We start from the raw sequence: 26021 nt of genomic DNA on the forward strand, positions 1-26021 counted from the left end.
TATTTATAAACATGAAATTAAATTCCTTAATTAATTATAAATTTCATTCATTTTAATTTTGAGGAGTTAGTAAACTTGTTACCAATTTCATTAATTTTAAAACCGTAAAGCTGTTTAAATTCTAATCAATTTCACTCATTTTAAAATCTATATGCTAATCAAATTATTATCTTTTTCATTTTTAATTGAAGCAATTTTTAAATTCAACTTTTCGTTCAATTAATCACCTTTGCTTTTTTCTATTTTGAAATTTATTTCAAAGCTAAAAAAATAAATTCCAGTCTTTATATTCCATAATAAAAACACATTTAGCAAAAATACAAAGCTGAAAAGTTAATTTAATCGAATAAATGATTTTCAGACCTGTTCTAAGTTAGAATAATAAAATTATCACATTTACCAAAATTTAACGCTTGTTATAAAACTTCATTTCATTGTTAATTTTACCGAAATTATTAGCATAGCACTTCGATAAAAACTACCGTGCTTTCTGGTGTTCCCATACAGCTGTAAGCACCATAAAGTTTACCATATTGTGGTAGCTTTGACCATACTTTTTTTCTCAATGTAATTTGTCAAAAAATGGCAATAATAATATTACATGATTTTTCCTTGCAATACTATATACTACAACACTTTTAATTTAAGTATAGTAGCATTAAGCTCTATCGACAAGGATTCAACATATCTACCTTTTTTTAGGCAAAAACTACTAATGTTCAATTGCAACAGGCAAAGCAGCGAAAGGAATGTTCAGTAGGAACGAATTTTAAACTAACTTTACAACTAAAAAAAATCCTGTTGTTAAATTTCATTGATGATTCGAAGCAGATGCTAAGCAAGAGTCACAGAATGCCATGTATACCGAATATTGGCATAGAAAAAATACTTTGGCCGGGATAGCCTGGTTGATAGGACGTTGGAACCATGTCCAAGAGGTCGTGAATTTGATCCCCGACAGCCGTAAACTCCCCGTGTAGTAAATGGTGACTGGTGTACGTTAAATAAATACGTCTGGGGATACTGAATATGAGATGAATTGTTCTCTGGCTTAGGGCAAAATTACGATCTGTGGATGAATGAATGGGTCCGCCCTATGAACGGGCTGTGACGTGTGTGTGGTTGAAGTCGTATTTTTGGTCATATATGACGCCACTGAAGGACAAGAAACTCTCCCTCTGCCTTAAATTCGCTTGGTTTGATCAATCAGGCTTGCTGGTATTGGCAAGTGGCATTAAAAACAAGAGCAAAAATACTTTAAAATTTATAAAACTTTATCTAAAAAAAAATTCAAAATCAAAATAATATTTTTAAAAAACACGTTTTTGTAGTGGAGAATAATAATTAAAAACCGAAAATTTGAAAAACGAAAAACGTGAGGTGCATGAAATACATTACAGTAACAGTGTGTGTGCTTATGAGAATATGTGTATGTATATCTGTAATTGTATCTGAATGTGGATGTGTATGTGGCTGTGCATGTGTATGAGTAAGAAAATGTGTATATGTAGGGGAGAGTGGGGTCAATTGTAAAATTTTTTACTTAACTATTTTTAACTAACAAAAAATCCAATATATTATTAGTATTAATTGACAGACGAGTAAAGTAGACTATCCTCTGCTAGAAAAAAAAAATAAACACCTTATTTTAAATGTTATTATATTAGTTATTAACAATTTTTGACAGTCGTGCAATTGTTACAATTGTCCTCACTTACGGGGTCAATTGTAACAGTTCATAAATTCAACTAAAACATAGTTAATTATACATATTATCATAGTTGTGATGTATTTTTTCATTGATCAAAATAGTAGTGATATTTCAGGAGTAAAAATAATAATGAACAGAGACCTAAAGGGTTAAACTTTTAACTTTAAGGGGTTAAAAATTTTAATTTATGTTGTGAAAGGTGACAAATAAAATAATGCACATGCAACATAATATAAATGATATAGGAAACTATTGGTGGTTCTCAAAGAGTTAAGTAATGGTTTGTAAACATAAGATTATTTATTTTCATCTGTTACATTCGTCCCTTTACTTATTGTTACAATCGTCCTCAAGACGCCATTTCAGATTCATTTGTTAAAAATAATGATAGTTAATTAACAAAACTAATCTTTTTTATTTTGAAATGTTAATTAAGATGTCCACTTACATATTCGATTAATAATTTTTATTTGTTTAAACAAAATTACTTTGTTACAATGTAATATTATAATACCAAAAAAAGTACTTACATGGCGTGAAAATATCTTTTGTAATGTAACTCTTTCAAAAGTACATAAAAATTTTTGCCAGCAGAGGTGTTCATGTAGATTTATTAAATACACCTTGTGCGCCACCTAGGAACCAAATCTAGAACCCGACACTCGAAATTTCTGCTCTGTTACAATCGTACCCTGTTACAATTGACCCCACTCTCCCCTACTGTTATGTATTTCATGCAGCCCCACGTTTTTCGCTTTTCAAATTTTTGTTTTTTTAATTATTACTTTCCACTACAAAAACGTGGTTTTTATAAATATTATTTTTATGTTGATTTTTTTTGTACTCACTTCCAAAATCTTAATTTTTTCACTCACTGTACACAAAACTTTTCAACTGACTTGTGAATAATTTGAAATAATCGAATCGACAACAAAAGACAATCGCGAAAATATTAATTTCTCTTTAACTTTAAATTTATTTTGCTTTGTATGTCTTTTTTCTCTTCATTTTCATACATTGTCATCCAATTCTGAACTATGTGCCAAATTTGAAGCCTGTAGCTAGTCGGGAAGCTAATTTAAAATCGATTACAAAATTCCATCCGAACAGACATACACGAAGGCAAGTTGATATAAACGTGGTAAAAATGATTTCGATTGGAATTTAGACATGTCCCAGGTATAGATGATTTTCGAATTTTGCTATAACTTAAATGTAAACTTTAAAAAAAACATTAATTAACAATGAAAATATTGCTTACAGCAACAATAAAAAAAGAAACGTATGTTTTAAACACATGTCTTAAAAACACATGTCTAATAACCTTGATTTTAAATAAACGTTCTTTTTTTTCTTCAATTTTACGCTATCACCATTAAGATAAACCATTTTCCACAAAATAGGTTTGTCAATGGATAATTTATTGAATGGATTTACGCACTCAGAAATATTTTAAACATAAAGACCATTTTTCGCACTATCAAAAGAATCTATATCAAACATTTACGATACTGTTGGATATAAATAGAAAAGCTCGTCATCAAGATTCAGACATTTTATGACTTTGTTTACATTTTAACTTTTACGTTCATGGACTAATAAAAAAACGGGAATTAGAACAAAGCCACATGGAATGAATTACAGCTTCTTTGGGCCAAGACCGTTTTACCGAATAATAACTCATCAATCTGTTTACAATAAAAATGATAAGAATTATTGTAAAGAAAAACGTGTCCAGAGAGCTGTCAAAAGTTCTTGCAAGAAAAATGAAGCAATTAAAATTGCTTGATGTGGATATATAAGCTTAATTATTAAATGACTTAATTATTAAATGACTTAATTATTAACTTTAAAGAGAGATCATCAGCTGTGCATTGTCTCTTACTGTACACTAGCGGCGAGGTACACGCGTTTCAAAGTTATTTTATAAAATCTGAAATTATGATTAATACCATGATTTAAATTTATCATTTAGAATAGGAAGTGGATAAAATTCGGTATCTGATAAAATTCGGTATTCAAGGTATTCGTTACAACCATCCTTAATATGCATTTTTAGAATACTTATAAAAAAAAAGCAAAAAATTGTCCACTCGGGAATCGTAAAGTAGTAGTTAAGCTGGAAAAAAGCTAAAACATCATCAAAATCTGACAAATCACAGTGCAGGAATGTGTAGGTAGTAAGCAAAAAGAGACAGGTTTGATTGCCGAAAGAAGCAGAGAGGGACTGAAAGGATTATCAGAACCTTCAATAAAACATGTTTTAATATTTATAATAATCGCCTCCCAGTACTGTGATTTCGTAGATTTAGATAGCATTTTTAATTTTGAAAAAAAATAACAATTTAAATGTTTTATTTAAATTATGTCACTCATACAAATACACCTCCAAACCCAAACTTTTTTTTTCAGATTACCTAATTTTTGTTCAATCAAACTTATTTCTGAGGAAAACGTTGTTTTATTAATCAGTTAAAGCTATTAATTTCATTCCTATATTTTTCATATACTGCTTATGAAATAAGAGCTTTAAAATTTTGTCTAAGCTCAAGAGAAAATATTCTATGAAGCTTCATTTATTGGTATATTAAATTTTTTAAAAAGAGAAACTAATAACAATATTAATTTTTTGATTGCTTAAAGATTTAAAACTATTTTATAAATGATCAAACATTTAGAAATGGGCAGGACAATGGTCCATGGTGGATATATAGTTGGTCCATTAAAAACCACTGACCTCGTCATTTGCCTTCAACAAAGGTTGGTAAGTAGTAGATTAAATTCAATTGCCTACGATTTCATCATGGGAAATTTTAGTGGTTCTACCTTCATGGAAGGTAAATATAGTGAATATCTACAATTCATTTGTAGTAAAACTCATAATTCGGGTCCGTTTTTTAGACGGTTATAAAATATAAATTAAAATATCTTCAATTGTACCGTGGTGGCCCAGAGGATAGAGCGTTCACCTCTCAATGAGGTGACTTTGTTCGATTCCATGCGATGGCTGGTCGAGACGAATTTCGCACTCTCATCAACAACAGTGCTGATATTAAATATCCTCAGTGGTAGACGTAACAGGTGTTAGAGTTCCCTTGCCGTTGGACTACCGTGGAAGGTTTTCGTGGTTTTCCTTTTCATGTAACGCAAACGCCGTTAGTTCCATCTAAAAGATCTCCACGAAAGCAATTTTTGCCCAATACTCAATCCAAGAGTTCTCTTCTCTTTGTGTTTAAAACTACAAGGATACGGAGTTGAGCATTAGCAGTTCTAAAGTCAAACATCGGTTATAAAATAAAATCTATACATAATAATAAACGCGGCTGTGTGTGTGTGTGTGTCTGTAATCACAATATATCGCCCCAGAAGCCTCGCCCGGGCACGAAACTCGGCCCATAATTGTGTTTTGACATAATGAAGAAGTATTTTTTTTCTTTTTCAGAAATTTTGATTAGTTATTTAGTTATCAGTCATTTTGCAAGTCTATGCTTTTCGTCTTCAAAGAGCCATATTCAAAAAACTATTAAAAAATACATATACTTTTCCCCACTCTTATAAATGTATGCTAATGCGAACCTCACAATTGAAATATTAATTTTCGACAACTTAAACCAATAATATAAGAAGGAATTAATAATTTAATTATAAAGTTCGCATTAGTTTACATTTATTAAAGTGGAGAAAAGTTTAACTTTTGTATTAAAAATGTGGCAACATATTCGATACGTAAATAGAACGCTTCGCTTTGATATATTTGTCGCTGTTCATAATTGTTATAATAAGTTTTTCTTCTTCTTTCCACGCTCTATTTTTTTTTCTTAAGCGAAGACGATAATTTTTATAGCGATATTGTAGTACTTTGTACAACTAAAAATTCTTTTCACAACACTTTAAAAATATTTACTTTATTTTCTTTATATATACAGAGAACAGTCGGCAAAGAATTCGATTAGGTTGAAAAACATTTCGCTAAAAAGGAACGAATTCCAAAAGAAAAAATAAACAACTTAAAGAATAAAAATGCTGATGCCAGCCAATTTTTTGAAAGTTAACTTAGAAATAACAAACCAAACGATGTTAAATAACAAACCAAACGATGTTCACAAAATGACGTAGAAAGCGCAACTAGATCAAAATTATACAAGCGCAACTAGATCAAATTATAATACCTGAGTGCTTGACGTAACAGATATAGAAATAGAATTTGATACCATAAAAAATTATATAGAAATAGAAATTGATACCATAAAAAATTTATTCGTTTTCGTGTTCTTTTCATATATTTAGCATTTTAGTTTTTTTTTTCCTTAAGCGTTGTAGCTATATAATTTCAAACATCCTCAAGAGCTATAACACATCTGCAGCAGAACTGGATATGAAGACAAAATTGCTGGACAGGAACACGTTAATTGTCCACTAATCTTCAGATTTCCTGCTATGTTTTAAAAAACTTTATTTGTGAAAACCTTCAGCGTGGCGGACAGATGGCCGCCTTAAGGCCTGGTTTCTTAGGACAGGACGCCGTCAGCTGGAAATCAGCGCTAACCTTTGATTGGTCCATTTGTGAGCTTGATAGTATACGTCATCGAACGCTCATCTTGAACTACAATTGCCGTCCAACTCAACTGCAGTTGGATTACAACGTGACGTTAACCACAGAAGCAATGGCGGACAACATCCAACAGCACATTGAAATCAGCCAAGATTTTGATTTTGATATTAAACATAGCTTCTTCATTAAACATAGCACTCTTCATTTAGCTCAGCTATAATGTGTTTTTTCTTGGACAAAGTCATTATTTGTACTCTAAAACAGTGGTCGACAATAACAAAATCAAAACAAATTCAAAATAAATATTTGTTTACGTTATTAACGCATGCGCAATGAGAGATAATGTCTGCGTTGGACCGATTGCTCAGGCTGAGCTAACAAAAAAGTATTTTTTTGGCGTCCGCTCTACGTCAACTTTCCGCTGACGCCCAGATAAGGCGCTAGTTCTAAGAAGCCAGGCCTTGAGCTAACAAACCAGTATTTTGTTGGCGTCAGCGGGACGTTGACGTCACGCCGACGCCCAGATAAGGCGCTTGTCCTAAGAAACCAGACCTTTAGGCGGCTAGTATAAAATAAAATATCTTCAATCGGGATGGCTCCAGCCTTCCAATCAAACAATCATGCTCGAATACAAGTGAATACGCATACAACTTATCCTGATGAATGTTTTTTGCAAAAAAGTTATTTTGTTGAATTTTTAAATTTAAATATTGGGTTCGAGTAACAGAAATATTTTTTGGTACGATTTAAAAACTTAAATTTGGAAGTCACAGCTATGCAAAGAAGTTTAGTGCCTCTTAAGTCCAAAAATGGATATAACTGTAGTTCGTTTACCAGGAGTTGGCACTTGGCTCCATCTTCTTGGACGAAGAGTTCATTTCAGCTCGGGAGTAAAAGGAGAAACGGCTCTGCTCTTGAAATTCAGACAACTCTTATTGCTCGCCAATAGCAAACAGTGAATTTTTTTTCAGCCACTTACTTCGTTCTACCTGCTGCTATTATACCTTTCGTTACTCTAGCTAATTAAATATATTTCAAAACTGATGCTTTCTTAGCAAAATATCGATAAAAAGGACAAACTATTCACTCAAAAAAGAGAAACATCATCAAATTTATGAAATATTTAATGTTAAAAAAATGCACATAAGGATTACGAAGGAAATATTTTTGTCATACGATCGCCAAATGGCAACCTTGTTCAGGACACCCTTCTCCCCAAAATAGCGGAATAGTATCGTCGGATACTACGTGATGAAGGTGGAGCCAAGTGCCAACTCCTGGTGAATGAACTATACTTTATATTATAAGTGGTGTAGTGCAACCGCAGATAAATTTTGGTTCTTAGTACTCCATTACAGCTAGAATGCAATTTTTACACTACTTGGTGTAAAGTGGCTGCCACCATTTTTTGAATTCAGTAACACTAAACTTTATAATAGCAGTAAGATACATATTAGAGTCAGTAAAGTTATTTTTATGATTTTATATAAAACAGGAATGATTAAATAGGGGTACATCTATATAATAATTCTTAAAGTAAAACTCGTTTGTTATTTGAAAATATGCGCAACATGAAGAGAAAATTGAACCGAATTCGAATTAGGTTTAGCGAAGAAGGCGGATTAAAATTGTGTATTATTAAATAGTTTAATACAGTTCACAGATGTCTAAAAATTAAAATGTAACTATCCTTATTACGCAACTAACGAGATACATATCTATTTTAACGCCCAACCTTTGTTTTCAGTAGACATTGTATATCTGCGTAGAAGATAACAAACTCAAGCCAACTAGCACTAGATTGTAAATAAACTACTAATGATATCTAATGTGCGTCAAGATTGATGTTTTCGAAAGCACAAATAATTCACAAGTGGTGTGAATGCGCGTGAGCTTGGTGAGCTTGGTTTTTTAATTATTAATATTAAAATTTAATTGCCCCCGTTAAATTGTATATGAAGGCTTGATTTGGTGTTAACTTAAAATAAAGTCTTTCTTTACACAATTATTTGGGGAGTACCTGAAATTGCTAGCCCACTTGCAGTATAATTTATATTTTGTTTATCTCATAATGGACGCCCGGTGGCTGAGTGGTAGCGCTTCGCTCTCCCGTGCCACAGGTCCTGGGTTCGATCCGCAGGCTGGGCAAGGTTGATTCTGCCTTTCATCCCTTCAGTGAGTCGATAAATGAGCATGCTTGGGAACTAAACATCGGGGGTTCCCCAGAGCCCTAGGTCAAGAAACCTGAGATGCGCATAGTAGGCCTTGGCACTCCATGGGCTATCACGCCACTGAGTTTAGTTTAGTTTTATCTTATTATGACTTATGGCAGTAAAAAATAAATTCAGAACTGTAAAATATTTTTTTGCTATCCTTTATACTCCAGTAGGGAACAGGTTAAGAAATTTTCATTCTATAGAATTTTAAAACATGAATAGTAAATTTTTTTAATAAACAATTTCAAATTTAGTTTATAAGAAGGGAAAAAAAGTTGTAAATAAGCGTACTGTTACGTATCAAGCTATATAAATAACAGTTCTATTTTTTACAAAAAAAAGAAAAAAATTATTCACAAACACAAACAGTAACAAAAATGGAGTACCCGTAACGGGATAGTTACTTGTAAAACAAACTAGAAAACAAACTAGTCTTGTAAAACAAACTAGAAAAACCAGTAACGGGCTGTAAGAAAACTCAAATTCCAAAACAAAACTAATCTCTAGAAAACCAACAACTCTGTTGTTCTAAAAATTGTCTCGTGCTTTTATTTTTATCGTGTGCTTTTATTTTTTATTTATTTCTTTAAGTGTTTATTTTATTCATGCTTTTGCTAGCAAATTATTTTTTAATATTTTTACTTTTATTCATGCTTTTGTAGCCAGTTATTTTTTTTAATATTCTTAAACTTTTTAGTACAAAACACGAAATGTATATTAATATCAAACAAGAAATGTTCTGCGTGTACAGTGCGTATAAAAAAAGGAAAAAAAAGAAAGAAGAAAAATGGACAATCCAGAATAACTTTTGATCTAATGATCTGATCTTGACTTTCCAGGACCCAATCTTAATGGTTCGAAGGGCTGACCTTAAATATGCTAATTAAAAAAATACAGACGAAGTTTTAAGTAGCGTACTTTCTCTGAATAAACATACCTTTTTTTCAACGGATTCAGATTTCTAACCTCCGAAATATAGGGGGTAGCCGCACTCTGGGAAATATGGTCCCAATAGTTTTAACAATAACCCCTCTTTTAAACAATAATCCCCTTAATGTTAGTTTTACTTTTTGAAAGTTTTACCATATCTCTAGCACTTTTTAAGCAAATGAAAAGAAATTTTGCACACAATTAAAAAATTCGTTTGTTTAAAGATAATTCCATGCAAAAAATAAATTTGAATAAATATTTATTATTATTTTATTTAATAATAGACGAAAAAAAATTTAATTGCAAGATACAAAATTTTTTTTACATCATTTTTAAAGTATTTAATTTTTCATGGCAAAATGTAAAATTTGAGTGAAATCAGTAGAATAGTTTCTGAGAAATCAAATTTTAGAAAGGTTCTATATTTAGAATTCTACTTCTCAGGAATTAATCAACCGATTTCACTCAAATTTTGCATTTTGCCATGAAAAATTAGATACTTTAAAAGGATGTAAAAATTTTTTAGATCTTGAAATTCAAATTTTTTCGTCTATTATAAAATGGAATAATAAAAAATAACAAATATTTATTGAAATTTATTTTTATAATTAATAGTATTAAATTAATTTTAATATTTATTGAAGGGGTCCAAACTTTGGATCGCTCTCCTAACCAAGCTATGGGGACCATATTTCTCAGATCAAGGCTACCCCTCATATATTTGGTGTCAGAAGTCCATTTCTGTTGAAAAAAGGTATGAGTCTGGTATGTGAAGGTATGTTATTGTGTCTGATTTCGTAACTTAAAAAATCATCTGCAATTATTAATTAGCATATTTGAGGTCTTCCTCTCGAACCACTAAGATTGATACCTAGAACGTGAAGATCCGATCATTAGATCAGAAGTTATTCACTGTGGTCCGTTTATTTTTTTGCGCACTGTATTCATCTATCTGATTCGCTCTTCGAAAATGGAATATTTGAGAAGGTTCAATTTAAATCCCGCAATCTTCTTTGAAATCAAAAGTATAAATTTACGCCATATCGAGCTTCATTCAAGTGTCCCCCCTATCTGGTTTCGATCAAAATCTGAAATAGAATGTTTTATTGTGATGTCGCGAAGGTAGGGGGTAAATTTAGTTCCAAACTTCGAGTTTAAGTTATCACTTTTCTGGGATAGTTCCAGAAGTATTTGCGGCTGAATTTTTCTTTTGCCTTCCTTTAACTTCAAATAAAAGATGAAAAATAAATTCAACAGTATTTTGCGTATTTTGAAATGATGGAAATTTTTTCCTGTTGACAATTTTGTATTTCAAAACCATGTTTTTGAAAAAATAAAAGTAGGTTATTTGGGAGGAGAATAAAGTTTTCCTGAGCCGATGTAAAATGTTTCCGAACAATTTATTTTTTATTTATTAGTATTTTTTTTATGCATTTGAAATAAAAGGCTTTGCTCCTACTTAAATATATGAGAGATTCTTCGAAATTTACAAAAATAAATAAGATAAAATAAACAAATGAAATGAAATGAAATAAATAAATAAAAAAACTTAAAAAATAAATAAATAAAAATTGAAATAAAATAAATTAAATATAAAGTAAAATAAATAAATATATAAGATTAAATTAAGTAAGTAAAATAAATAAAACAAATAAAAACGCAAAATAAAATAAATAAATAAAGTAAATAAATAAATAAAAATAAGTAAGTAAATCAAAAAAGAGCAAAATAAAAATTTATAAGAATAAATAAAAATTTATATGAATAAACAAAAATAACATTAAAATAAATAAAAATAGCACTGAAATAAATAAAAATAATATTAAATAAAAATAACATTAAAATAAAATAAATAAATAAAGTAAATAGAATAAATAAAAATAAGTAAGTAAATAAAAAAATAAAATAAAAATTCATAAAAATAAATAAAAATAACATTAAAATAAATAAAAATAACATTAAAATAAAAAAATAAATAAAGTAAAATTGAAAATGAAGTAAAATTATACCTATTAAAATAAAAAGAGAGAAAATGAAAAAATTAAATTAAAAAAATAATAAGCAACATATAAAAATAAAACACAATTGAAAAAAATAAATAAAAATATATATATATCAAAATAAAAAATTAAATGAAAATAGGCAAAATATGTTAAAAAAAATAAAATTTTAAGAAAATTAAAATAAAAAATATACCTATTAAACAAAAAAATAAAAATAAAAAATAAATAAATTAAAAAATTAAATAAAGCGAAGAAAAATAAAACAAGATGTAGAAAAATAAAATAAAATAAAATAAAGAACTTAATATATACCTTGCAACTTATAAGTGCACTGAAACTCTAACTTAATTGCGCGATAGTAATTAAAAATAACTTTTATGAACAAGTTAAATTATCCCGCCATTACAAATTATAATTTTTTCATTTCTACTACTGCTCAGGTAAATTAGGTTGTTACGTCAAATTTTCTTATAATTAAGCTTTTGTAACTGGCATTTGCGAATCATACTAAACTAAATTCAACTAATGTTTGAGGGGAAAATGATTTGGTTGAATTTCTACTTTAATCAACCACAATTACTTATTTAATTGCTCAACCTCTATTTGAAGTGAATAATCACAGGCATAAATTTATTGATTGTAACGCTACTGAAGTAAATATTGTTTTTAGCTAAATATTGTTAAGGTATAACATTTGTAATAGAATAAAATTAATATTTTTTACAATGCATATACAAATTTCCGGAGTCTTCTTCGTTTTTGACGAAACCGTTTCCTGGTATATGCTCCAAGCGAACATTTCGCCAGTGACAAATTAACTATCGTCTTCCAGGAAATGAATTTCATCAAGAGTAAAAGAAGTATTTCGTTATTCTATTTTTTTCAAAAAAAAAAAAAAAAAAAAGAAAAGAAAAAAGAAGAACTCGTAGCGTCTAAATATATCTAACTTTTCTAATAACCACTTTATCGTGGATCGTATATAATAGCTAGAACGATGCCATCTTAATAGCAAAAGAAAGACAAATGGAACAAAGAGATAAACTGCGTGCATACCCTAAGTGGGATTCGAACCCTTGTTCTTCCTGGTACGAAAGCTTATTACGCCATTTAATTTTGATCGTTTAGTCTTTATCTTAGTTTAATCATTCTAGTTGACAATTTTCTACATCGCGCTACGATGAGGTTTCGAGTTAAGAAAGCATTTTTGTTTTACATTTGAAAGTTACCGTTTCGTCACAAATCACTTGATTTCATGACGAAATAATTCTCAAAATCAACGAAATATAGCTCTTGGATTGCTGAATTGTCAAAAATGAGAGTTTTACTTCTGCGTGTTGTAGCTAAACTTCGTTATGACCCATATTGTCTTCACTATTTTTTTTTTTTTACCATAAAAAAAAAGCATAGCTCAAAATGATCAAAAAAAAGTAAGCTTCTTTGCTTATAATTATTACACACCTACTTTTTTCCCTTCTGATTTTTTTTACCTATGGATAAATCGATCGATTCAAAGAAAATGAACGACTATTTTATCCAATAATGATTGTAAGTACAAAAGCAATCAGAAAATGATATGAAAAAAATTTCAGACATAAAAAATTCCATAACGTCAAAAGATTTCCTCAAAGAACCGAGAAAAGCAAAGCAATTAATACCATATAATGAGAAAGAAAAATGAACCATTGATTACATTTTTCATCTAATCCACAAATATTCTCCAAAAGAAAAGTATTAAAAAGTAAAAAAGAAAAAATACCTTTGGTGGAACAAGAGCCCTTCGACGATGTAGAACAGATGCCGGTGGAGCATGAGCAGTCTCTTCCAATTCACTTTCTTCATCTTCTTGCGATGATAATTTCTTAAAAACATTTACTGGTCCACCCTCTTGTTCCTGAAAAAAAAAAGAATAATGAATTATTCTTTTCAACAGATCAGTTAGTAGAAAGAGGATATGTCAGTAATTTGGAGGAATTGGTTGACAGAGAAAAAAATATTAAGAAAAAGGCATGGATTTTTCTTATTGAAATCAAAAGGTTTAAGTAAAAATTTTCTTATTAATAGCTTCATTAACAGTAAGTAAAGTTTTTCGTAATATTTTCCAAGGCGGTTTAAAAAAATATCTATTGTATATTTCCCAGTAATATAATTATATAATTTAATGCATAAATTATAATTTAATGTATAATATATTATATAATTTAATGTATGTAGTAAAAAATCATTTATTAAAATAAAAAAGTACATTTATATTAGAAAAGGGATAAAGAAATGAAATAAATCTGAAATTTTTGTCAGCCTGAATAATGAAATTCCATTGTCACGTTGTAAGCTGCCTATTGGTAAACTTTCTGCGTATTTATTTTTCTCTTTAAAAATATGCATTTTTATTTTTTCAAAAATTGATTTCTTTGAAAGTTTAAATTTTTATTTTATTCTAAGTATTATACACCAAGCTTCTTTAATGCAAGGGATAGTTTGGGGACAGCGAGTGACCTACACTGAAAAAAAAATTCCGGATCAAATTACTGTGAAATGTACCGGTACTGAGTGTCGGTAGTATGAAATATACATTTATAACTAATCCAAGACACCAAATAGTATAACATATATACATCTACCATTCGTTGATAGTAATTTTCAAATTTTGGTAAACATATACACTGTAAAAATTTCGGATCGAATTAATGTAAAAAGACTCGGCACTCAGGTTGACAGTACTTTTTACCGTAAAATCAATTTTTACCGAAACATATTACGGAACATAAAATCTGATGTATCGTAATTTTTACGGTAATAATTATCGTAAGACCACTGAATCACTCTTTTTAAATAAATATTACTGTAAAATCAACTGTATAATATTTTGCGTTAAAAGTGAATTTTACGGGAGAGATTTTATGGATGATATATCCAAAATGCTGGTACTTTATGCCGTAGTTTAATCCGGAATTTTTTTACAGAGTAAGTATTTTATAGAAACCCTAACGGCAAAGTATGAAGAAAAAGGATTGATTAATATTTTCAATTAGTATTACTGTGATTGGTTAGTGGGCCAGGATAGCCTGGTTGGTAAGACGTTGGACTCGTGTTCGTGAAAACGGGAATACGAATCAAGAAGGACGAAGAAGTCCCGTGAATTAACAGATGACTGGTGCACGTTAAATCCGTCTGGGTCACAAAGTCCTCCAAGTTCCCATAACAAATTAATACCCCTGGAGTGCTGAATTGGAAATTGATCGTTCTCTGGTTCAGGCCGAAATTACGATATGTGGATGAATGAATGGGCCCACCCTTCAAAACGGGCTGTGACGTGTGTGTGTGTGGCTGAAAGCGTATTCTTGACCATAGATTGCGTGACTGAAAAACAAGAAACGCATCCTCTACCTTAAATTCTCTTTATTTTCCAAGTAGGCTTGCTGACATGGCTAGTGGCAATTGAAACAACAACATGATTGGTTAGCATTAGTTGAAAGTAATTTCTTGGTGCAACAAACAGGTTAATATTTTATTTAGTCCGGTATCATTCACACTGTTTTTTAAGGTTAAGGCCTATTCTTCAGTATTACTTACAGTGATGGCTTTCAAAGAGAAACTTCATGTCCCGGTTTAAACTTGTCTAGCATTATTATCAGTGTATTACATCAGTGTAGTAGTACTTGTCTACACTGATGTTTTTGCTAATTGGATGTTACTAATAATTATTAATAATAAATAAGTAAGGCAGTTAAATTAAATGATGCGTTTCACAAAAAATTTAGTTGTTCAATAAAGAAAACGCCGTTTTCACTTTCGTCATTAACTCACAAGGGAGACTAGGGAAGTGTGTGACTCGCCAATTTTGAAATAAACTAATGGGATGTATGCCTTATGAGGAATAATTTTAGGGGGCAACATTCGTTACGGCCCATAGAAGGTCCTATGAGAGATAAAAAATAATTCAATATATAGAAAAATTTACTCCAATGCAGACTATTATTTATTGTAATTATCTCATACTCCAATTAATTTTGTGGTACTTTCACGTACTATATAATGCATATTTATTGTCAAAATTGATTTCAAAAATTGTATATATCTGTTAGGTCAATTTGAAAAAAAATTGGCATCAAATTTAAAATTTTTTTTTGTTCCAAATTAATTGGAGCATTTAATTGCAAATTAATTAAGCAATTAATAATTATTAATTTGCTAATTAATTAATTAGCAAATTAATTAATTCACCAATTAATTGCAAATTAATTGGAGAATGAGATAATTACATTAACTAATAGTCTGCATCGGAGTAATAAAATACCGATTTTTCTATATATTGAATTATTTTTTATCTCTCATAGGACCTTCTATGGGCCGAAACGAATGTTGCCCCCTAAAATTATTCCTCATAAGGCATACATCCAATTATCGAGTCACACTTTCCTAGTCTCCCTTGTCAGTAATTTTTTTTCAAACGAAAGCGAAGTAAATATCAATGGGTTTCTAATTTCTCCATGATTTATTTCTTTCAAATCAAAGAGTATATTCATCTGCAAATGTTAAACTATTAAAAATTGGGAGAATCTTAAAAAGGAATCTTAAGAATCTACTTTTAAAACCTACTACCAGCACGCCTTTTAAATAATAATCTCGTCATATCATATATATTGTCCGCGCATTGAATGATTTGAAAAGTGTAGCTCCTTCTCAGCTGCTTTGTACAGCGATGTAGGATGCATTTTTTTTTAAATAAAAGAGTTTTACTATTTTGTTACTTATATAAGTTTCCTGAAAGGGTGTTTGTAAACTTTTTGAAATTTACGGTAATAAACTAGTTTATATTATTTTTTTTTTAAAAGCCAATATTCCAAGAGAAAGTATTTTAAGAATATTAAGAAAGATAAGAGAAAGTTTTTTTAAATTCTTCACCCTACTTTTCTTAACACAAATGTGTCATTAAGTAAATGTATAACTAATTAAAAATGTATAACTTAATATGCTCAAAATCACACATTTCAACAGAAGGTGGCGTAAGATTGGTAAGTTTAGTTCTTTTTGCCCCTAACTTGTTCAAGTGCTTTATAAGTTATAATAAATGTTTTTTTTTCGAATGGCAGGCACTGAATTTTATTCGTTTTGCCTTAGAAGATGCCAGAGTTGTTACTCATTTCGCGTTACCCAGTGAGCACCTGTGAACCAAAGTCACGGAGGCGAGTAACATTGTCCACGCCACACTGCCACAAGCCCGTTCATAGGGTGGGCCACATTCACTGATCACGCACAACAGAGGACAACACAAGAGAGAGGAACATCCATGCTCAGAGCGGGATTCGAACCCGTGGCTATTGGCTTCGCAGTCAGGCGCACTAACCGCTTGGCCACATGGCCGGCAATTATAATAAATTATTTAGTATTAATCGTAATACAAGGCATCACCTGTTTAATTAGTATTGATTAACTACTGCGTCAAGTGAATTTTATTTATAACATTGTAACACTGTTTAAAAGGGTTTGTAAAAATTGAGCAAAAATGTGTCAAAATAGCTACGAAGCAAAAATAGTCGAATTTGGAAACCCCATGTATGTTTTGAGTATAGTGACATGCTTAATAATTAATACATGGTCTGTAAGGTATGATCAATAATGAATGCACTTTCGGTCATAATATATACTCAATAATGAATGCATGGAGGTTTGAAATTTGACTGTAGACTGTACTTATTTCGGAGCTGACACAGTCTTGCACAATTTCGAGAAAGCCATTTTTACACTGAAGTATTTTTTGCAATCTCGTTAATGAAACCATAATAATAAACAGATTTTTAAATGAAAAAAAAAAACAACTCTATAAGTTAGAATGGTCTTAAATGTATATTTCTATTTCTCCTTTTTTTAAGATCTGTTAATCTAAGTATGAGAACATTTTTCCTTATTCAAGGGAAATTTCTTTTCGAAGAAGTTTGTTGCTTAACAACCACTGGGAGAAATCTGGTAAATAAAAAAAAACATATTTTATCTAATTTTTTTAAGTTACCTAGCAACGAAGAGGAATTAGAATTTTCCCTGAACAGTGAGATTATTTGGGAAAATGTCACTTGAAACTCGTAATGAATTTTTCTTAAATACTTCGTAGCAGACCATTGCTTTGAGGGGCTCTGATAAATCATTAGGTGTTAATTACTTTAATAATACGTTATTGGTTAGTTGTTTACTCTAATTTTTTCTGTTACTTAATTAATAATTTTGATGATTATAAGTAAAATAAATTGCTATGAGATTTTTGCAGGATTTGATTACACTCTTCTGGATCTTAATACCACAAATCTTTGTGAAAAAATTATTATATAAATTTTGACCATTTTGACGAAGTTATTGAAACAAATTTTATAAGATTAATTAAAGTATAATTATTATTAAAAAGGAAAAATATTTCTCAACTTCACTACTTTCTTTTGATTACAAATGTGTAATACCTTTAAAACCACACATTTTTTAAATAATAAAAAAATATCGCTTAAGGGAACCGTAATTTGCTCTGCGCACCTCGAAGCTATTTTTCAAATACTTTTGCTGCTATGAAAAAGGTAACAAGCAATTTGTCATAGTTGATCTTTAATGCAAGTTGTTACTGATTAATTAGACCTAACGAGTTTTACCTGCCAGAAACGATCACGCAACTATGTAACTGAACTCATCTATCTTCGCCTCCACTGGAATTCCGAATTTCCTGAGTCCTCTGATTTCCTGAGTTCATTGATTGGTAATTCGCATCTGCTAACTTCTTATTCCTCCTTCAAATATTCTCCAAATTTGGCGTTGACGTCAATATATCTGGCGCCGAGGGGTCGTCTATTACTACATTGACCACGGATTTGAAATGGAATTTAATATTTGAATTATTTCGAAAAGACAGAAATTCTGTAATTAAATCTCGTCGAAACTAATATGTTCTAAATCAAACGTTCTAAACTAAAACTGTTCATTCCGTTCTAAACTAAAACTGTACATTCTGTTTTTAGAACAGAATGGACATTCTGTTCATTCTGTTCTAAAATTGTTCATTCTGTTCTAAAACTGTTCATTCTAACGAAGAATGAACAGTTTCGAAACCAATAAATTTTAAAACAAAACCAATCAATTTGTTCCAAAATTGAAAATCTAAAACTGTTTTGTTCTAAAACATTCTTTCTGATCTGTTTATTTAGTTGTAAACTAAAACTGTTCAGTTTAACGAAGTTTTAGAAACGAATTTTCAAAGAGTAATTAAATACTTCTTATTCGAAGGAAAAATAACTATCATCTTAAAACGAAATTTTCTTTTGTTTATAAATATGTGATCAAACATCTTCTAAATCACACATTTTACAAAACATCACTTTAGAGAAGCTTGATTAGCGCGTCTGGGGCAGCTAGTTTTCAAACGCTTGCAGCTGCTACGCAATGTAGCAAGCGATTCGTCATAGTTGATCTTCAATGCAAGTTGTTACTGATAAATTAGACTTAACAAATTTTACTTGCCAGAAACGATCACGAAACTCTGGCACTAACAATTGAATTCATCTATCTCTAGTCAGACTAGAATTCTAAATTTCCAGAATCCTCTTGAGGGCCAAATCTGGGATCCACTGATTGATAATTCGCATCAAAATGACATCTTATTCCTCCATCAAATATTCTCTTAACTTGGGCCTTGGCGTCAATATATCTGGCTCAGAGAGGTTGTCTGTTACTACATTGACGAGGCGTTTGAAATGGAATTTAACCTTTGGATAATTTCGAGACGACAGAAATTCTGGAATTAAATCTCGTCTGAACTAATATGTTCTAAATCTAACGTTCTAAACTAAAACTGTTCAATCTGTTGGTTCTGTTCTGTTCATTCTGAAATATATGTTCATAAAACTGTCTTCATAAAACTTGTTCTGTTCTGTTTATTCTAGTTCTAAACTAAAACTTTACATTCTGTTCTAAAATTGTTCATTCTATTCTATAAATGTTCATTCTGTTCTAAAATTGTTCATTCTGTTCTAAAATTGTTCATTTTGTTCTAAAACTGTTTATTCTGACGAAGAATGAACAGTTTAGAAACCAATAAGTTTTTAAGCAAAACCAATTTGTTCTAAAACTGTTCATTTTGTTTTAAAACATTATTTCCGATCTTTCTCTCAGTTGCAAACTAAAACCGTTCATTTTGATGAAGTTTTAGAAACCAATTTTCAAAGAGTAATTAAATACTTCTTATTCGAAGGAAAATATTTCTCATCTTGTAACGCCATTTTCTTTTGATTACAAACGTGTGATCAAACACCTTCTAAATCACACATTTTACAAAACATCGCTTAAGATAAGCTTGATTAGTTCTGCGCGTCTAGGGCAGCTAGTTTTCAAACGCTTCCAGCTGCTACGCTATGTAGCAAGCAATTCGTCATAGTTGATCTTTAATGCAAGTTGTTACTGATTAATTAGACTTAACGAGTTTTACCTGCCAGAAACGATCACGCAACTCTGTAACTGAACTCATCTATCTCTAGTCCCACTAGAATTCTAAATTTCCAGAATCCTTTAGAGCGCCAAACCTGGGAGCCATTGATTGATAATTCGCATCCCAATAACTTCTTATCCCTCCTTCAAATATTCTCTTAATTTGGCGCTGGCGTCAATATATCTGGCGCAGAGGGGTTGTCAGTTACTACATTGATGAGGGATTTGAAATGAAATTTAATCTTGGGATAATTTAGCCCGGGTATCCACGAGACGGCAGAAATTCGGTAATTAAATCTTGTCAAAACCAATATGTTCTAAAACTAATTAGTTTTATGGTGTGGAACGGTGTTGGATTTAACGGTAAGGGACAGAACGATGGAAATAGTTTATACTATTAAACTATCATTAAAAGTTATGTTTTTATCTTTATCAAAAAGTGTTAGCTTAAAATGATATTAACATTTGCGGTTAGCTTTAATTAAATAGTTTGTCATAAATTATTTTAAGATGCACAAAATTTTGCCGGACATAAAACTGCAAGCATTTTTAGAGTTAAAAAAGATTTTTTTTTTGTTGATTTTGTGGGAAATTTAGTAATGTATAACGAACATTTAATTTAGATGATTAATGAAGTTAGTTATTCTAGAGTTAGAGCTTTAACTATTACTAATTCATATTAAAACTTTTTTATTTTTACTTTCACTTTTTTACTTTTAAACTAATTAGGTTTGTATATTGTTTCCTTCCACATTTTCAAAAAGAACATTTTAAAAATTCTAGTTAAGAAATGTAATTAGAATAGCTACAAATAGAAAATATACAACTACTGCTTTTATTTTCAAAAATATTATTACATTTTAGTGTTCTATTAAACATTTTTTTTGAGTAAAGTTTTTGTAGAAAATTTTAGTGGAAAATTTTAGCTTATAATATCCTAATAAGTTTTATTAAGTTCTAAATGGCAAATCCTACTCTGTCCTGACTAAAGATGTACTGTAGTACAGTGTACGAGCGTACACGAGCTCATTACACTGAGCAACAATTATTTTTGCATTAATACAAATCATTAATCTTGCCTGATTTGGGTTTGGGAATTTGAAATTAGTTTATTAGTTTTGCTTTAGCACTAGAATTAGTTTCTCGTAACTTTTGATTCTCTTACTTTGAATATATATTACTGAACGTTTTTGCATTCGTATAGAAACTTTTGGTTCTGCTGTTGTTATGTTGTTACTTATGCCACTTGCTAATTAGCAAGCCTGCTTGAAATCAAGCGAATTTTTAAGACAGAAGGTGCGTTTCTCGTTTTCTCAGTGGCGCCATCTATGACCAAGATTATGACCTCAGCCACACACATTTCACAGCCCGTTTTAAAGGGAGGACCCAATCATACTTCATTCATCCACAGATCGTAATTTTGACTTGAACTTGAGCACTGTTAATGTCCAATTCAGTACTCCCAGAGGTATTGATTTGTTATGGGCACTTGGAGGACTTTCTGATCCCGACTGATTTAACGTGCAGCATTTAATTAAAGGGGATTCTTCAGGTGGTGGTATTCGAACTCCTGTTCTCACGATCTTGAGCCCAACGTTCTATCAACCAGACTATGTCGGTTCCGCTTTTTGGTTCTAGTGTTCTTAAACTCAAAATATAGTGCAATAGCTTAACGTAAAGATAAGAATTTGTGCATTTAGATTTTAAGCAGTGCCCGGTGAAATAGAACTTAACTCCAAAAACTCCAGATTTAAGATGGTAGTTAATGCGGCTAAAGTGAGCTATTCCGTTAAGACACTGTGTGACAAACGGAAAAATGTTTATGTCCGTTCGTAAATTTATATGTTAACGTTACAAGTAACATTAAAACGGACACTTTGTGAATTTTTTAAAAATTGTTTTCATGTTAAACCAAGGGTATCATAATTTCTTAAAATGTCCTTATATGTCTAAAAATATTTATAGAACATTATTAAAATAGTTTTATTTTGCTCTAAAAACGCAAATTCCAGATACATGTCAAAGTATCAAACGAATGGACAATTTGCGAATTTTTCAATTCGTGATTCTTTTAAAACTGGTGTCGTATTAAAATATGGACGTAATACACGCCTGCCAACAACTACGCTTTTTGTAAAATATTTTAAATGGTTGTAGACATTTAAAAACCAAAGCTTTCAGAATTTTTGGTAATTTTGCCAAAATTTTAAAAGATGCGTGAAAAGGTATCAGAAAAAAATATTTTTTTTATACCTAAAACCATATTCTCAAATATTATTCCTTCGATAAATTCGATTCAGCATTGGAAACATTAACGTATTTGTCTAGAAAGCAATATTTAAAGATTTACTTCTTTTACCTCACCGATCGGTCTGTGTAGGGGCCAGGAGACTGGTCAGAAAGGTTCTGGGTTCGAATTCCGGGTACGGCATTTTAAAAAAAACTTCTTTAACTCTTTAGTAGTGGATCGCAAGAATTTTTTCTCCCCTCCAATATTGGATCCCAAATGTCCATCACTATTTTTCTTATTTTTCAGTGAATAAGCAAAAATTGAGACCACCTTCCTTTTTAATCGTGGGTCCCAAATGTCCATCATCTTTTTTTTAATTATACACTGCATGAGGGAAAAAATGAGACCCCTCCCCTTCTAAGTTTCTAGTCCCAAATGCCCGCCAATAGTTTTATTTTATTCTGCAGTGTAATGTAAAAGAAAAAAAAATGCGACAACTCATAACGCTAAATCATATTAATGTAATTCCGTAACCTACAAGACAGGACACTCTGCATGTGCCAAATTAAATATTTTTTTATAGAAAATAAGCGCAATCAATAGAAATCTACAGTTCTTTCATTTTTCTGCAAAATTTTAATAGTACACTAAGTTTATTAGATTATTTCAAAAATACTTAACCGCAGGAGAAATTCTTAATTTTTCTAAAGGGCACTTTAAGAGTACAAAGCAGATGCAGTTGTTTGCTCAAGGATTTGAATTGTTTATTAACTGCAAGTTAACATGCAGTGACATTGTCACTTTAGGAAACGATTTTCAAGAGACATTTTGAAAATGCTTAAAGATTTGGAGTGGCGCTTTCATTGAGTGTTTAGTAAAAATGACATCCCTTCAGAATAATTGTTGGCGTTAAAAATGGATTATTATAAATGTTGGGGTGGTTTAAAAATATTGATCGAGGTTCTGGAAATAGAATTATTTCTCGAATGTGTCTTGTTTTTCGATTAATTTTATAAGCACTTGGCGTGCTTTGTAAACAAAATAAAGCGAATAAAAACAAAATAAAATCAATAAGGAAATTAAATGGAATCAAATTTAAAGAATGTCTGTTATGAATTTAAAAAAAACTGTAGAAATAACTATTATGAATTAAACTGATATGAATTAAAAAAAATTATACTGATGAAAAATTGGTTTTTAATGTACTGCAGTGCACAAAAAAAGCGAACATATTAATAACTTTTGATCTAATGATTAGAAGTACTACACGGTAAAAGCTGTGGCACAATATCCATTCTAATTTAGTTTCAAAAAATATAAGGGTTGTGTGTTATTTAAAGTCAATACAAAAAAAAAAAAAAAAAAAAAAATGCGACTTTAAAGTTAATCGAGTTAAAACGAAACACCCATAATTGATCTATTTTTCCCCAAGTCAGATGCATCTACGCTTTTCTTGGTTCATGGTTGACAATAGGCCGGAGTATGTGTTGTTGTCGTGGTTGAACGCGCCGTAAATTTCGGAAATGATAGGTTTTTTAAATTTTTTTTTTATTTCCTGTGAGCTGCACAATCAGTCTTACCGATGAGCAGAGCAAGTGTGTTCTCCAAAAGTGGTATCTACTCTTTCAGGACCACCACAATGGGTGAGATACCGTTGGCTATGTTAATTTGGACGTCTAGTTTCTGCCACACTAGATGGCAGCACAGAGACTCTATTTGGATGCTAAAGTGCACTAGGAATTTAATTTTGCCGGAAATGCCAAGATCTTTTACCGGAAATGCCAAGATCCAGGGATCTTTTACATGCCGCATTATCATACGACATGGCCGGTGAGGATTTTCTACATCCCGAAAATCCGGTGTCTTGGCCGGGGATCGAACCCGCAGACTTGGGCTCAGAAGGGCGACGACAAACCAACTGCGCCACCCAGCCATTAGAAATTATGGGTGAATTCCGATGTTTTATGTGTTAGAATGGATATGATCGATGACAGAAGACTGCAGCTTCATGTAATGAGTGAGCTTGCTTCGATAATTATAGACATTATTTATGAAGACGTTATTATGATATGAACTTTTTAAATTTTCGAACTAGTCTTAGCTTTCGGTCGCAAGTACCTAAGGGAGAGCAAGTTCCAAGATCGTTGTCGATTATTTAGGAAGTAATTTTAATGTTTTTGCTGATTAATTTGAAAAATGATCATCGTCCATTTGAAACCAAGTAAGTTTCAATCCTCTTTATCGATTGAGCGAGAATATTGATTGAGATCTATTGTTTGCCAAGTAATTTCAATCTTTATGTCGGATAGATTTGACAAACTGATCATGTAAACTGTCATAAAAGTGTGTTTTCAATTGTATAATTAAGATATTTATGCTCTCATAAGAAGATTTACATAAATCTGACAATTGTACAAAATAATATTATAGTATTTAACTTCTATTCTCTTCGGTTTTGTTGGAATTCATATAAATATCCTGTCTGTGCTGAGTGTATGCTTGAGTAACAAATTAATTTTATTTAAAAAAATATTGTTTATGTGCATTATAAAGTAATGATTCTTACTTTACACTGTAACTTAAAAATAATTTTATTGACTCTTATGTGTATCATGTCTTACAGTTATTATAAATTTTAGTGCTACTGAATAGGGAAAATGATGGCCACTACTTTACATCAAGTAGTATAGAAAACATTCTAGGTACTCCTCTGCAACAGGAACTATCCTTGGTGTTGGTGTAGTGAAATACTCAATGGAGCATCACTTTGGCGTAAAGTAATCACCATTTTTGGTGTTAATATACGCTAAACGCAAAAAATTCTAACAGTGCAGGGCTCAATATAATGATTAAAAGACCTAACCTTAAATACGCTAATTAAATTGCGCAGATGGTGTTTTAAATACGAAATCAAATTCTAAAACTTACTTTCTTAGAATTTCTGGCAGATTTGAATTCGTGACTCTTTATAATAAGAAGGGGGTGCTTGTCGCATTCTAGAAAAAATGGCTCCCATTGTTCATGCCTTTATAGTAATTATTAAGTAATTGATCATGCCTTTTTAGTAATTGGAAATTGGAACCTTTATAGTAAATTTAGCTTTTTGTGTTTTGCTCCATATTTTTGAAACTCATGCATCAAATGAAATAATTTTCACCCACAATTTTTATTCGAAGAGAATTTCACTTAAAAACAATTTTTTTAAAATTATTTATGTATATATTTTTATTTATATACATATATATTTATTTAATTTACAAAATTTCAAATATATTTTTAATTGTAAGATGCACAAATTCTTACACCTAATTAACAGAAGTAATTTTAAGTAATAAAATTCAAAATTCGATGGAAAGCAGTCGAATAGTTCTTGAAAAATAAGAATTTAAGCATACGACTTCTTTGAGAAGGCGAAATAAAATAATAATATCAAAAGGAATATAAATAAAATAGTTCTGAATCAAAACATGGCAAACGAAGGAAGTTAAATATTTGTAGTGATTCTACATAAAGATTTTCATTTTTTAAAGATTCGAATAATATTAACTTATACTCCATCTTTCTTTCTTTTTTTTTTTACTTTCCTTAGATGTAAATAGAACAATATATTTTATTTACCATCCTTTTTCAAGGTGATCTTCGAATGAAATTTTGTCTATGACGGGCGACTCTGAGACGATTTTTGGCCACTCTCCAAAACTTTCATCGCCCAAAGATATCGATGCGTCAAACAGAATTATCAATATGATACACTGTTGACGTAAAATGAAGTAGTTTTGAAATAAAGTAGCTGAAATTGTGGTTTTTCAATTTTATTTCAGATACCTACACCGAATTTTGTTCTTGAAGTTTTATTTTTTAAAATTATTACAGGGAAGAGTTAAAGGATGTGAATGCATCTCTTCATTTGCTATTTAAAATACGC

General features: G+C 30.5%; 1 protein-coding gene across 1 annotated transcript in view; it reads right to left on the reverse strand.

Moving 5' to 3' along the window:
- Positions 1-26021, reverse strand: part of LOC107437838 (uncharacterized) — a 341669-nt gene that overhangs the window by 92144 nt on the left and 223504 nt on the right. The window contains exon 7 of the mRNA XM_016049967.4: positions 13169-13303. Within this exon, the coding sequence (XP_015905453.2) occupies positions 13169-13303 (135 nt within the window). The remainder of the gene's footprint in view (positions 1-13168; positions 13304-26021) is intronic.

Source organism: Parasteatoda tepidariorum, chromosome 1, assembly GCF_982258835.1.
Source record: "Parasteatoda tepidariorum strain Cologne lab strain chromosome 1, Ptep-v5.0, whole genome shotgun sequence".
NCBI classification, from domain to species: domain Eukaryota; kingdom Metazoa; phylum Arthropoda; class Arachnida; order Araneae; family Theridiidae; genus Parasteatoda; species Parasteatoda tepidariorum.